Here is a 13,271-nt window from a genome sequence, read left to right as displayed (position 1 = left end):
ACCACATAAATGCCAGGCTATGTCCATCGCCAATAAGAGACAATGTAACCATTGCCCTTTAACAGCCAATCACTGAATCCATACTATCAACATCCTGGCAGTTATCATTGATCAGAAATTCAACTGGACTTGCCACATAAACATGGTGGCAACAAGAACAAGAAAGAAGCTAGGTATATTGTGGGATGTAACTAGCCACCTGACTTCCCGAAGCCTGTTCAACATCTACAAGGCACAACTCAGGAGTGTTATGGAATACTCCCCACTTGCCTGGATGGGGACAGCTCCAACAATATTCATGACGCTTGACATCATGCAGACAATTCAGTTGATTGGCACTACATCCAAAAGCATTCACTTCCTCCTCCACTAACGCTTAGTAGCAAGAGATGCACTGCAGGAATTCACTAAACATCCTCAGGCAGCACCTTCCAAACCTATAACCACTCCCATCTTGAGGAACAAGGGCAGCAGAAACATGGGAATACCACCATCTTCAAATTCTTCTCCAAGCTACTCACCATCCTGATTAGGAAATATATCCCTGTTCCTTCATTGTTGCTGGGTCAAAATCCTGCAATTCCCTCCCCAATGGCATTGTGTGTTAACCCACAGCAGGTGGACTTCAGCATGCCGGAAGGCATCTCAATCCCATCTTGTAAAGGGGCAACTAGTGATGGGCAATTATTGCTGGCCAGCCAGCTAAGCCCACATCCCACAAATTAATTTTTTAAAAAGTTGTTTGCTAACAATGATAAATAGTTGCTTGGTAGTACAGAACTCAAAATAGCTGTACTGTTGAAAAGAGATATCAAATGAGTTAGAAGCCAAATTTATTCTCACTAATTTACCTAAGGAATGTATTGGAGTAACTCTCAGCAAGTATTAATTGTGAAGAGTATGAAAAGTTTTTAAAATCAGGAAGTTGGGATAAATGTGGAACATTGGTCCAACCAAGACAAATGCTGACTTTTGGTTACCAGTGAAAACTAAGTGCAGACGGCAGGGTAATTTTGATCAATATACAATTAATTTATGGAAGAAATGATTGAATAATGCAGTCAGCAAATGTTTATGGTGTTAAAATCAGTCAAAAATGCTGGACTTGTTCAAACTAATGGTCTTTGTTTAACCATTGTTATATTCTTAAATATAGATTTTATTGGGTTTAGCTTTGCAATGAAGGAGTAAGAAGTTTACAAATGAAAATGGATAAGTTCAGTTAATGGGCCAAATTTGACTTGAAGCTTAACCTGGATAAGTGTAAAGTTATTCATTTTGGTCAGAGTAGAAAGGCCATGTTATCTCAATGGAGAAAAACTTCATAGTGCTTCGGTGCAGAGAGATCTGGGTGTTTTCATGCATGAATTGCAGAAATTTAGTGTGCAGATACAGCAGGTAATAAAGAAAGCAAATGGAATCTTGGCATTTATTGTTGAAGGAATAGAGTATAGAAGTAGGGAAGTGTTGCGGTAACTGAATAAGACTTTAGTGAGACTGCACCAATGCCGAAAACAATTTGGTCCCCTTACTTGACGAGAGATGTAGTTTGCATTGGAAGTTTGTTCAGAAGGTTGATCATAGATTGATTCCAGAGATGAGGGGTTTGTCTTGTAATGAGAGAGAGAGAGCAGTTTAGGCATACATTTTCTGGTGTCTAGAAGAATGAGAAGCGATCTAGTTGGGGTACCTAAGATTCTAAAGGGATTGTCAAATTAGACTTAAGATGTTTCCTCATTTGGGGCAATCTAGAACAAGAGGTCATAGTTTTCAGATAAGGGATAGCAGGTTTTAAACAGCGAATTCCTTCCCTCAAAAAGTTGTGAATTCACTACTCTAGAGTGTGGTGGATGCTGGGATATTGAGAGAGTAAAGAAGGAGTTAGACAAATTTTTAATTAGTAATGGGATAAAGGTGATATGGAGAACAGGCAAGAAACTGGAGTTGAGGCTGAGATGAGGTCAGCCATTATTGTACCAACTGGCAGAGCAGGCTTGAGGGGCTAAGTTGTCGACTGCTATTCCTATGTGATGTTTTAAGCAGGTCAATCTGATTACTGGAGGTACAACTTTTGAATTTTAACTTTCTGATTAATACCCTGACAATTCTGATATTTTCTATCATTGTAAATGTGCATCTGTTCTGACTAGTTCCCTGTCGTAGAAATGCGTTAAAGTGAATATGTGGCACACCATCTGATTTTTTTTTTCCTCCTCTCTAGTGTGCTGCATAATTCTTCTCAATAAATTTATTTTCTATTTGCTAAGGTTCAATGAACCTTGCTTTGAGTGATTCTCCAGAGATAGGTAACTAAACTCCAGCAACAAAATTTTGACCTTTAGTCATTTTGCCGCCTCTGGTTTTCATTGAGCACTTTTCAAATGTTTTACATATTTGTTAGGTTAGGTTTTCTCTGAAACTGATAAGTAGATATTGTGTCGCCTGGAGGCTTTGGTTTATATACTATCTTTGATTAATTTAAGCAGTCCCCTCAACTCATTTCTGTATGTCAACGCAAAAAATGCTGCCTCTATTATGATATACAGTAACAAGAGAATTCCTTTATCTTGATCACTAGCATAATATTGACAATAAGCTGAAATCATGGTCTTTAAATTTTGATATTATCTTTTCAGTGCTCCTTGAGACTGTGAATCATAAATTATTTTATTCCCAGTCTGTTCATTATTTCACTGAATGTTCTTGACATAAATTTTAACCATGATCTGATTGTATTTCTTTGGGCAAGCTATATCTTGTAAACAATCAAACTAAGTTCTCTGCTAGCATTTTAGTTCTAATTTTCTCCAAACAACTGTTTCAGGAAATGTTGTTGAAGCATCCCTAATTATTAAAATATATTTCCCTGCAAGACATATATATCATTTTGGATACTGTCAAGGGGAATGGCCTCTAGGGATAACAGCAACAGCCAAATTCATGGCATCATGTTTGGCTCTGCTGCAGAGGGAGGAAGAAATAGGCATAGAAATGCTGTAGTTATAGGGGATTCAATCATAAGGGGAGTAGACAGGCGTTTCTGTGGCCGCAAACGATAGCTGTGTTGCCTCTGGTGCTGCAGTCCTGGATGTCTTGGAGCGGTTGCAGGACATTCTGGAGGGGGAGAGTAAACAGACAGGTTGTGGTACATGTTGGTCCTAACAACATAGGTGAAAAAAAAGGGATGAGGTAATAAAAGCAGAATAAAGAGAATTAGGAAGAAAGTAGAAATGTAGGGCCTCAAAAGTAGTCAATTCAGGATTACTACTAGTGCCACAAACTAATCAGAGTAAAGACAGCAGGATATATAGGATGAACACGTGGCTGAAAAGACGGTATGAGGGGGAGGGTTTCACAATCGTGGGGCATTGGGACTGGTTCTTGGAGGAGATGAGACCTGTACAAAGTGGGTGGGTTACAACTGGGCAAAGCTGGGACTGATGTCCTTGCGGGATACTTGGTAGAGTGATGTCAGGGAAATGGAAACCAAAAGAATAGGACAGTAGATGCAAAAGTTGAGGAAGAGGTAGAGACCAGGGCACACATGACTCAGAACAGGCAGGGAAATACTGTTGAAAAGAGCAGGCAAGGTGGTCTGAAATGCATCTGTTTCACTGAGAGAAGTATAATAATGAAGGTAGATGAACTCAGAGCTTTGGTTCGTACTTGGAACAATGACAACAGCACTTTTAAAAGGGAGAAGGACAGACAATAGGCAGCACCTGATCTATGCAGGAGAGAAGGAGAGAAAGAAACCCTTGCTGCTAACTGACACAGGAATGAATCTGCACAGTTGCTACCTTTGCTGTTTGAATTCATGTATCGCTGGATATCGGAGTGCGTCTAGGAAAACTTGAACAGCGAAATTCACAACTGACCTTGAAGGAAGAGGTTTGGGAGAGGTCACAGCACAGAAATAGATAAATGAATAGTTTTAAGAATAGTATTGCTGTTATTCTATAATAGTGAGTAGAGTGGATTCTTTCTTGATCATATGTTTTATTGAGATATGTCTCTTAAGTCATCAGTATTAAATTAGCCTGGAGCAGTGTTTTGTAGAGGAATAAGATGATATTATTTTCTGGGTGTATAGATTGGAAGAAGCAAAACCGGCCTTTAGTAGATTGACATACTCTTCTTGTTGGATGTGGGAGTTTAGGGAGAGTTTACATGTTACTGCGGACTATATCTGCAATAAATGCCATTGGTTGCGAGGGACAGTTAGAGGCAATGAGAAATTTACAAGAGCAAAGGGTGTGATAGATAGCAGTTATAGGAAGTGAGAAAAGCCACAGATGCAGTCACATAGATGGGTTAACTCCAGGAAAGGTAAGAGAGGTAGGCATTAGTGCAAGAGTCTTCTGTGTCTATCCCCATTTCAGACAAGTATGCTATTTTGGAAAATATAGGGGGTGATGGATTCTCAGGGGAACGGAGCCAAGTTTCTAGTATTAAGACAGGCTCTAATGTAATGAGGGGTATGTTGGGTTCCAAGCAATTGATTGTGGTAGGGGACTCTCTAGTCAGAGGCACAGACAGACATTTCTGTTAGGTAAAAACAATGACTGCAGATGCTGGAAACCAGATTCTGGATCAGTGGTGCTGGAAGAGCACAGCAATTCAGGCAGCATCCGAGGACAGGCAAAATTGACGTTTCGGGCAAAAGCCCTTCATCAGGAATAAAGGCAGAGAGCCTGAAGCTTGGAGATATAAGCTAGAGGAGGGTGGGGGTGGGGATAGAGTAGCATAGAGTACATTAGGTCAGTGGGGGAGGAGATGAAGGTGATAGGTCAGGGAAGAGAGGGTGGAGTGGATAGGTGGAAAAGGAGCTGGGCAGGTCGGACAAGTCCGGACAAGACAAGGGGACAGTGTTGAGCTGGAGGTTAGAAACTAGGATGAGGTGGGGGAAGGGGAAATGAGGAAGCTGTTGAAGTCCACATTGATGCCCTGGGGTTGAAGTGTTCCGAGACGGAAGATGAGGCGTTCTTCTTCTATGCGTCTGGTGGTGAGGGAGCGGCGGTGGAGGAGGCCCAGCACCTCCATATCCTCGGCAGAGTGGGAGGGGGAGTTGAAATGTTGGGCTACGGGGCGGTTTGGTTGATTGGTGCGGGTGTCTCGGAGATGTTCCCTCAAGTGCTCTGCTAGGAGGCGCCCAGTCTCCCCGATGTGGAGGACACCGCATCGGGAGCAACGGATACAATAAATGATATTAGTGGATTTGCAGGTAAAACTTTGATGGATGTGGAAGGCTCCGTTAAGGCCTTGGATGGAGGTGAGGGAGGAGGTGTGGGCACAGGTTTTACAGTTCCTGCGGTGGCAGGGGAAAGTGCCAGGATGGGAGGGTGGGTTGTAGGGGGGCGTGGACCTGACCAGGGAGTCACGGAGGGAACGGTCTTTGCGGAAGGCGGAGAGGGGTGGGGAGGGAAATATATCCCTGGTGGTGGGGTCTGTTTGGAGGTGGCGGAAATGTCGGCAGATGATTTGGTTTATGCGAAGGTTGGTAGGGTGGAAGGTGAGCACCAGGGGCGTTCTGTCCTTGTTGCGGTTGGAGGGGTTGGGTCTGAGGGCGGAGGTGCGGGATGTGGACGAGATGCGTTGGAGGGCATCTTTAACCACGTGGGAAGGGGTTGCCAGCAGCGAAAAATCAGAATGGTATGTTACCTCCCTCGTGCCAGGATCAAGGATGTCACAGAGAGGGCGCAGAATGTTCTGAAAGGGGAGAGGGACCAGCAGGAGGTCATTGATTCTAGTGTACAATGACATAGGAAGGGATGAGATCAGATTCTGAAGGGAGAATCTAGAAAGTTAGGCAGGAATTTAAAAAGGAGTTATTCGAGAGTCGTAATATTTAGATCACTCCTGGGTGAGGGTAGGAATAGGAGGAGAGTGCAGATGAATGCATGGCTGAGAAGCTGGTGTATGGGCGGAGGATTCACATTTTTGGATCATTGGAATCTTTTCACACAGAGCGTGCATGGAATGAGCTGTCAGAGGAAGTGGTATTGACTACTACAGTTACAACATTTAAAAGGCATCTGGATGGGTACATGAATAGGAAGGGTTTTAGAGGGATGTAGGCCAAGTGCTGCCAAATGGGATTAGGGTAGGATATTTGGTCAACATGGACAAGTTGGACTGAAGGATCTGTTTCCGTGCTGTGCATCTCTATGATTCTAATTGAGATCCTAGACTGAAACTTGGCTTGAAAAATCATGTTTTGTGTTTCTTTGAACAATGTAGTCTCTCCTGAAACTTAAGCAATTAATATTGCAGAGTTTGTTTTAACAACAAAACAAAAACTTATTAACCTTAAAAAAAGTATAGTGTAATAAACCATGCTATTTACTTATAGAACACATTGATCGATTTTTAAACACAGTAATAGTATAATCCCATTAATCCCAAATCACTCCTTTACAAATTCTGAAAAAAATTGATATCCCTTTGTTGAGGCCTTCCCTGTTTTCCTTGATTTTTCTCATTTTTGTTTAGGAATTGGACTTTGAACTTTGAATAGCAGCTAGCCTGGAAAGATAATTTCAGGTTAATTATTGTTCTAAGAGCACTACGGATATTTCGTCACCTGGACATATTGTACTGAAGGACTGGCAACCTGTTTGATGTTGCATTGATCAATTGAGGGGAGGCTGTTGCTGGTCAGCCAACTACAAATACGTTGAAAAAGTAACACCATTGATTTAATCCTGATTAGAGTTTTGGGGCAGAAGGCTGTGTACTCAGAAGCTGTGTTGGAGTTTTATTCTCTCTTATTTTATATTCAGATAAAGAATTATTGAATGTTCTGAGAAAAGAATTCCAGTTTGTAAGAAATAAGTGAGTCTTTCTTGGAGCCTGTTGGAACCTGTTCACATTGACGTGACTTTGGAATTGAAGCAAGATACAATTACATATCACTGTAATTCAATACATTGTTCAAGGATTCTTTAGAGACTTGGTACTCATTGTTGAAATGGTTATTGAACTGGCAATTACATCTTTTCTTTTCAATTTATTCCTTGTGTGTGTGTGTGTGTGTGTGTGTGTGTGTGTGTGTGTGTGTGTGTGTGTGTGTGTGTGTGTGTGTGTGTGTGTGTGTGTGTGTGTGTGTGTGTGTACCTATCTGTGTGAATGCGGGTTACAATCAAAGAAGATTTAGACATTATTAGATTACCTTGTTTACTTTTGCTCTGTTAAAATTACAGCATTAATACATTAATTTTTGTTTAATTTAGAACCTTGGTTAACCTGTTATTTTTAAAGTCCACTTAGGAACAAGTTGACAATTTTAAGGCATTGAATATTTAAATTTCACTATGTTGCAAATCCAGTGATAGCAGAGCTGATTTATCTTAGCTTGCTGTCCTTATGTCATAACATGCTGGACAGTTCCCAAAAGCACCTCTTGTACTATACTTGCACCAGCGGAAACAATCTTTTCCTAACACCTGATTAAGTTTGAGGTAATTCCTAGATGGAAATGCTGATAGTTTCTTTCCAGAGCTGGCATATTCCTGAGTTTAAATATACTGCACTTCAAGTAATCCCTTCAGGTTTTATCCCAGTTCGAGATAATCTGGTTTCACTAACTGTTCCCTTCCTCATAGTGCTACTAGATACATCCATCCCCATCCAACTACTTTACAGAACTGCCTAAGATGAAGTAAAATTTAAAAAATGTATTTCCCTCTCTGGCGGTGTTTCCCCTATGCGTGAAAAAGCTATAAGTGTAGAAGTTTCTAACAAAATGGTTTACCTTGTTAAATTATAAACCGTTCTAAAATAAACAAAAATCCAATAATACCGCCAAGGTAGCATGCTCAAAGTTTTTAAAAGAAATTACCACAGCTACAGAAATATTTAAGAGTTAATAATTAACTTCTGACACACAGAAAACTCATTTCATCAACCTAAACTTAAAACAATTAACAATGAAAATATATGCACAATCACATAGGGACAAGACTGCTTTAGCATTTGATGAGTCTCACATGGTGCGGTATATTGAAGAATCATCAAACATCCCCACTTCTGACATCGTAATGGAGGGGTGGTCCTTGATGAAGCAACTGAAAATGGTTGGATCTCCTGCAGTGATGTGTTAAGTGTGACTCCAAGCCCTTGACTTCAATTTTGCAAAGGTTTCTTGATGTTGTGTTTGATCAAATATTGACTTGAGGTTAAAGGCAGTCACTCTCTCCTCTTCTGTGGAGTTCATCACTTTTGACCAAGGTTGTACTGAGGTCATGGGCTCTGTGGCTCAGGCAGAAGCCAGCCTGAGCATCAGTGAGCAGAATGTTCCTTTGTAGCTACTAATTAATAGCACTGTCAATGACCCTTTCTATTGCCTTGCTCAATTGCCAAGTAGACAGATCAGGTGGTAATGGACCAGGTTAGATTTGTCCTGTGTTTTGTACACAGGACATTCCTCAGTAAGTTTTCAGTTTGTTGGGTAGGTACCAGAGTTGTAGCTGTACTGGAATAGCTTCTAGGAGAAAGTGAGGACTGCAGATGCTGGAGATCAGAACTGGAAATGTGTTGCTGGAAAAGCGCAGCAGGTCGGGCAGCATCCAAGGAGCAGGAGAATCGACGTTTCGGGCATGAGCCCTTCTTCAGGAATAGCTTACCTACTTAAACTCGAGTCTTCAGTAGTATTCCAGAATGCTGTCAGTGTCCAAAGCCTTTGTAGATCTGATGTCATGTGGAATGAATTGAATTTGTTGAAGCCTGACATCTATGGTGCTGGGCACCTGAGAAGGTCCCCTTTATTGAGTATGTGGAAATTTTGGAATCTGTAGCTCCTGGTTTTATTGTAGTTGTCCATTGCCATTCACAACTGATGAGGTGGGACTGCAGAGTTTAGGTTGTGGGATCACTTGGCTCTGTCCGAATCTTGTTGCTTCAACTCTTTGGCATGTAGATGGTCCTGTAAAGGTTATTCACCAAGTGGGTGCATCATTTTTATATATCCCTGGTGCTGTCTCTGGCATATATTCGTTGAATTAGTTTTGATGATTTGATTTGATGGTAATGATAGAATGGAAGATGTGCCATGAGGCTTAAGATTGTGGTTGAATCCCTTTTTGCCACTGCTGCTGATGATCTGTAGCACCTTTATAGCTGGCTAGTTTTGAGTTGCTAAATTTGAAATGCATTCAAAGTCTGTCCCATTTACTGTGATGGTACTCCAGTGAGACACAACGTGATGGCCAGTTTCCTCAATGTGAAGATGGGATTTAGCCTGTGACTGTGCAGTGGTCACTCCTGCCAATACTGTATTGAGTGGATACATCTGTGAGGTGTAGGTTTTTCAGAGCAAGATCAATTAGATTTTTGTCTCTCACCTGTCCTCTGCTACAAGTGCTTTGGTTCCTTAACTTGGTTGTTTCTAGTATTTTTTCTCTCTTTGTGTTAGCTACACAGAGTGGCAGCAAGCTTTTTGACTATAGAGAGCATCAGAATTGACTCCGATTCTGATGCCTGATGTCCAGGTATTTTTTAGCACTCATCATTGGATATCACTTAAAACTGGAAATTACCATCGACTGTTCCTTTTGGAACCTTATAGTCACCTTAGAATGTTGCAATTTCACCCATCAAAGATAAGTTAAATCAATAGTAAGTGAGAGTTGAATGCAGAATTTCTGTATTGGTATTTGTACTTCACCACAAGGTTGGATGTGAACTTTTCTGTAAACTGTATTTAGTTTAAGTGTTGGAGCTGCAGAAGACTGCAGCAAATTAGCAAGATACAGAGTTACTTTCAGTGGTCGTTAATTTCCTTGCACAACAAGTATACATTTGATGCATACATTTACAGAGAATCAGTGTGTGCAGGTCAGATAATTCCTCAAAGAAGAGAAAGAAAATCCAAGAAAATCTAACTCTACAATGCACAGGTATGCTTGTGCAGCGTGATTTAATTATCCACTTAGCAACTGGTGATAGTTGTACATTGTGGGACAAGTTGGTGGGTGGAACATTTACTTCTCATGGGTTTCTTCCCTTTTCTATCTTCAATTTTCAGTTTCAAGAATTTTCATGGCATAATTGTTAGTAGAAAGTAAACACTGAAGAAGTGATGTGTGTCAGCAATATCAGTGATCTGCTAAGAATGGAGTAATTTATACAATGCGGATGTGAACTATGTGGCTGCTGTCAGCTGCATATATAAAAATGATGCACCCACTTGGTGAATAAACTTTACAAAGTACTATGGATAGCATTCCTGAAGAAGGGCTTATGCCCGAAACGTCAATTCTCCTGTTCCTTTGCAGCTGCCTGACCTGCTGCGCTTTTCCAGCAACACATTTTTAAGCTCTGATCTCCAGCGTCTGCAGTCCTCACTTTCTCAAAGTACTATAGATACCATTTTATAACGACCTAAGTAACAAGTGGAACGGACTGATGGGTATGTTAGAAGACAGCCAATCGAAATTACCAACATCTTCTAATTGTACTTGTAGTTAATCAGACTGGTATTATGCCAAAGTAAAATGTGCAGCATTCCAAACTGCTTCATTATTATTTTTATGATGACTGACCTGCCTCTCTTTGTGTTAGGACAATCGTTCACTGGAAGGTTTTTCGACAAGCCTTACATGATGTTCACCCAATCACCTCTGGCCTGGAGGCCATGGCCTTGAAATCTACTATCGATTTAACATGCAATGACTTCATCTCTGTCTTTGAATTTGACATTTTCACTCGACTTTTTCAGGTAAATACTGTATATCCGCATAAGTATGAAAAGACTATTAAACTGATTGTCTTGAGAACAATTGCAAAGCTGCATTTAGCCCTGCCTTTTGTTTGGGCTAGCAACAGAGAGTTTCTGCTCCTGAATGTTATCCTTTCACCTTTGTAGAAAATATTTTTGCATCCATTAAGGTTAAGATCTGATTTATGATGTGCTCGTATATTAGTGTTTCTTGTTGAAATTCACCTTTTGTGTTCAGACATGAGCAGTTGGCTGGCATAGGAGAACTGTACCTCAGCTAGTGTTTACAATTTGCCAAGGTCATATGGGATGGAAAGTGTAGTGTTTATGGAAATTGGATGGAAAATGGAGAACATAGGATTGGTATCTTCAGTTAGTTTTGATTCATTTAATTAGGTACTGATTTATTCAAGATTGTAAAAGGAGTTCGAAGAAAGATATTATTAAACTGGGGAGGGTTTAGAAGAGACTTACCAGGATATTGCTGGATGTGGAAAGTTTGAGTTATAAAGAAAGGCTGGGTTGGCTGGAACATTTTTTACTGGAGCATAGGAGATTATAAATAGAAGTTTATAAAATAATGAACGGTATAGATAGAGTTAATGGTAGTTATCTTTTCCATAGATGGGGGATTTCAAGACTAGGGGTCACATTTTTAAGGTGAGACTTTTCTTAAAGAAGATGTGGGGCAAATGTTTTATACAGAGGGTGGTTTGGACGTGGAATGAACTTACTGAGGAAGTGGTGGCTGCGTGTATAATTAGTGTTTAAAAGACATTTGGATAAGTGCATAAATGGGAAAGGTTTGGAAGGATATGGGCCAGGAGCAGGCAGGTGGGGTTAGTGTAGTTTGGGATTGTGCTCAACATGGACTGACTGGACTGAAGAGTCTATGACTCTATTACGCAAAGACTTTTACTTCCTTAGGTGATAAACCACTTTTACAAGAATGAAGGAAAGAGCTGGAACTATGAAATATGAAATGTTTTTCCATAAGGCTGTTTATTTCAATTTATCTCTGGGTTCAAATAGTGACGGCTCATTTCCTCTTCAAATGTTTGTTCATGACTAGTGAAAGCTAAGGTCAGTATGTGCTTCTCATCATGAATAGATTTTGTATATCTACAGGCCATGGAGGTATTTAATTATAAATTGCTTTTCTATTATGAACTTGAGCATTGCTACTCCTGTAGCACCTATCTAACAATATGGGAGTACTTAAATAATTATTCACACTGACCGTCTACTCAAAATAGATGCAAATCTAACAATATTGCATGTAAAATTCACAGCTTTATTGTTGAAATGCAAGAGCTATTTGGAATTGAGGTGTGACAATCAAGAAAGACTGAACAAACTGAAGACTTGTCTTCTCAAAAAAGAAGACTAAGGCTGACCTGCTGGAGATCTTTAAAATTTTAAATGCATGTGATAGCATGAATGTAAGTTTGCTTGCTGAGCTGGAGGGTTGATTTTCAGACATTTCGTCGCCATACTAGGTGACATCTGTGAGCCTCCGGCGAAGCATTGGTGGTATGGCCTGCTTTTTATTTGTGTTTAGGTTTCTTTGGGTTTCCACAGAAACCTAAACACACAAATAAAAAGTGGGCCATACCACCAGTGAGGCTCTGGCGAAGTACTGATGATGTTACCTAGTCTGGTGACAAAAATGTCTGAAAATGAACCCTCCAGCTCAGCGAGCAAACTTACATCCAGAACCTCAACTTGAGCTATAAATCTTCTCAAAACTTGCTAATGTGATAGCATTGCTGGCGAAAAGATGTTCACACTTGTAGAGAGTCTAAAACTAAGTGCCATGACTGTAATAAAGTAATTAAGACGTCTAATAAGGAAATTTGGGAGAATTATTTTACCCAGAGAATGACATGAACTTAGAACTCCCTACTTCAATGAGTGGTTGAAGTGAATAAGGGAAGATAGAACATAAAACAATAGAGCACAATACAGGCCCTTCGGATAAGTGAAAGCGAGTGAAAGGAGTAGAAAAGTATATTTAGGATTAATTATCTTAAGCCATTATTTTATTTTCATGTGCAGATCCCCCTTGTCTAAAGTGACATTTGCAATATCGTAAAAATATTGAGAAACAATTTTTTTCTAATCCAGGACTGGCATCATCATCTCCCTGTCTCGCATTAGAATTTTAAAAATTATTAAATCCTTAGTTGAATTTTGATATATTCTTTCGACTGCTTTCATTGGGGGGCATCTGACCTTAGCAGGGGTAATTTAAAAATCCTGATTCCTGAAGAAGGGCTTATGCCCGAAACGTCGATTCTCCTGTTCCCTGGATGCTGCCTGACCTGCTGCGCTTTTCCAGCAACACATTTCCAGCGCTATTTTAAAAATCCCCATTTGAGTGAATGGTTTTGCAAAAGTTAACTATGTAATTCTGTTTGGAAGGCAAGGATTGTCAGTTCCTTGACAGTACTGGCCATGTTTGTCTCTCTGATAATGACTTGTATCAGTGTTGTAAAAGTTGTAAATATGTTGATCTGGATAACAACTCAAAGAACTGTGGATGTTGTTAATC

At 40.3% G+C, this 13,271-nt stretch overlaps 1 protein-coding gene across 3 annotated transcripts in view; it reads left to right on the top strand.

Annotated features, from left to right (window-relative positions):
- The window catches only part of cbl (Cbl proto-oncogene), a 228,733-nt gene that overhangs the window by 119,942 nt on the left and 95,520 nt on the right, over positions 1–13,271 (top strand). For all 3 annotated transcript variants that reach the window (XM_043677729.2, XM_043677728.2, XM_043677727.2), the window contains exon 4: positions 10,561–10,717. In XM_043677729.2, the coding sequence (XP_043533664.1) occupies positions 10,561–10,717 (157 nt within the window). The remainder of the gene's footprint in view (positions 1–10,560; positions 10,718–13,271) is intronic.

The sequence above is a fragment of the Chiloscyllium plagiosum genome, unplaced genomic scaffold, assembly GCF_037043375.1.
Source record: "Chiloscyllium plagiosum isolate Xiang-an unplaced genomic scaffold, Cpla_swu_hap1 HiC_scaffold_29, whole genome shotgun sequence".
In the NCBI taxonomy this organism is placed as follows: Eukaryota; Metazoa; Chordata; class Chondrichthyes; order Orectolobiformes; family Hemiscylliidae; genus Chiloscyllium; species Chiloscyllium plagiosum.
This window is presented reverse-complemented; position numbering and strand designations above follow the sequence as displayed.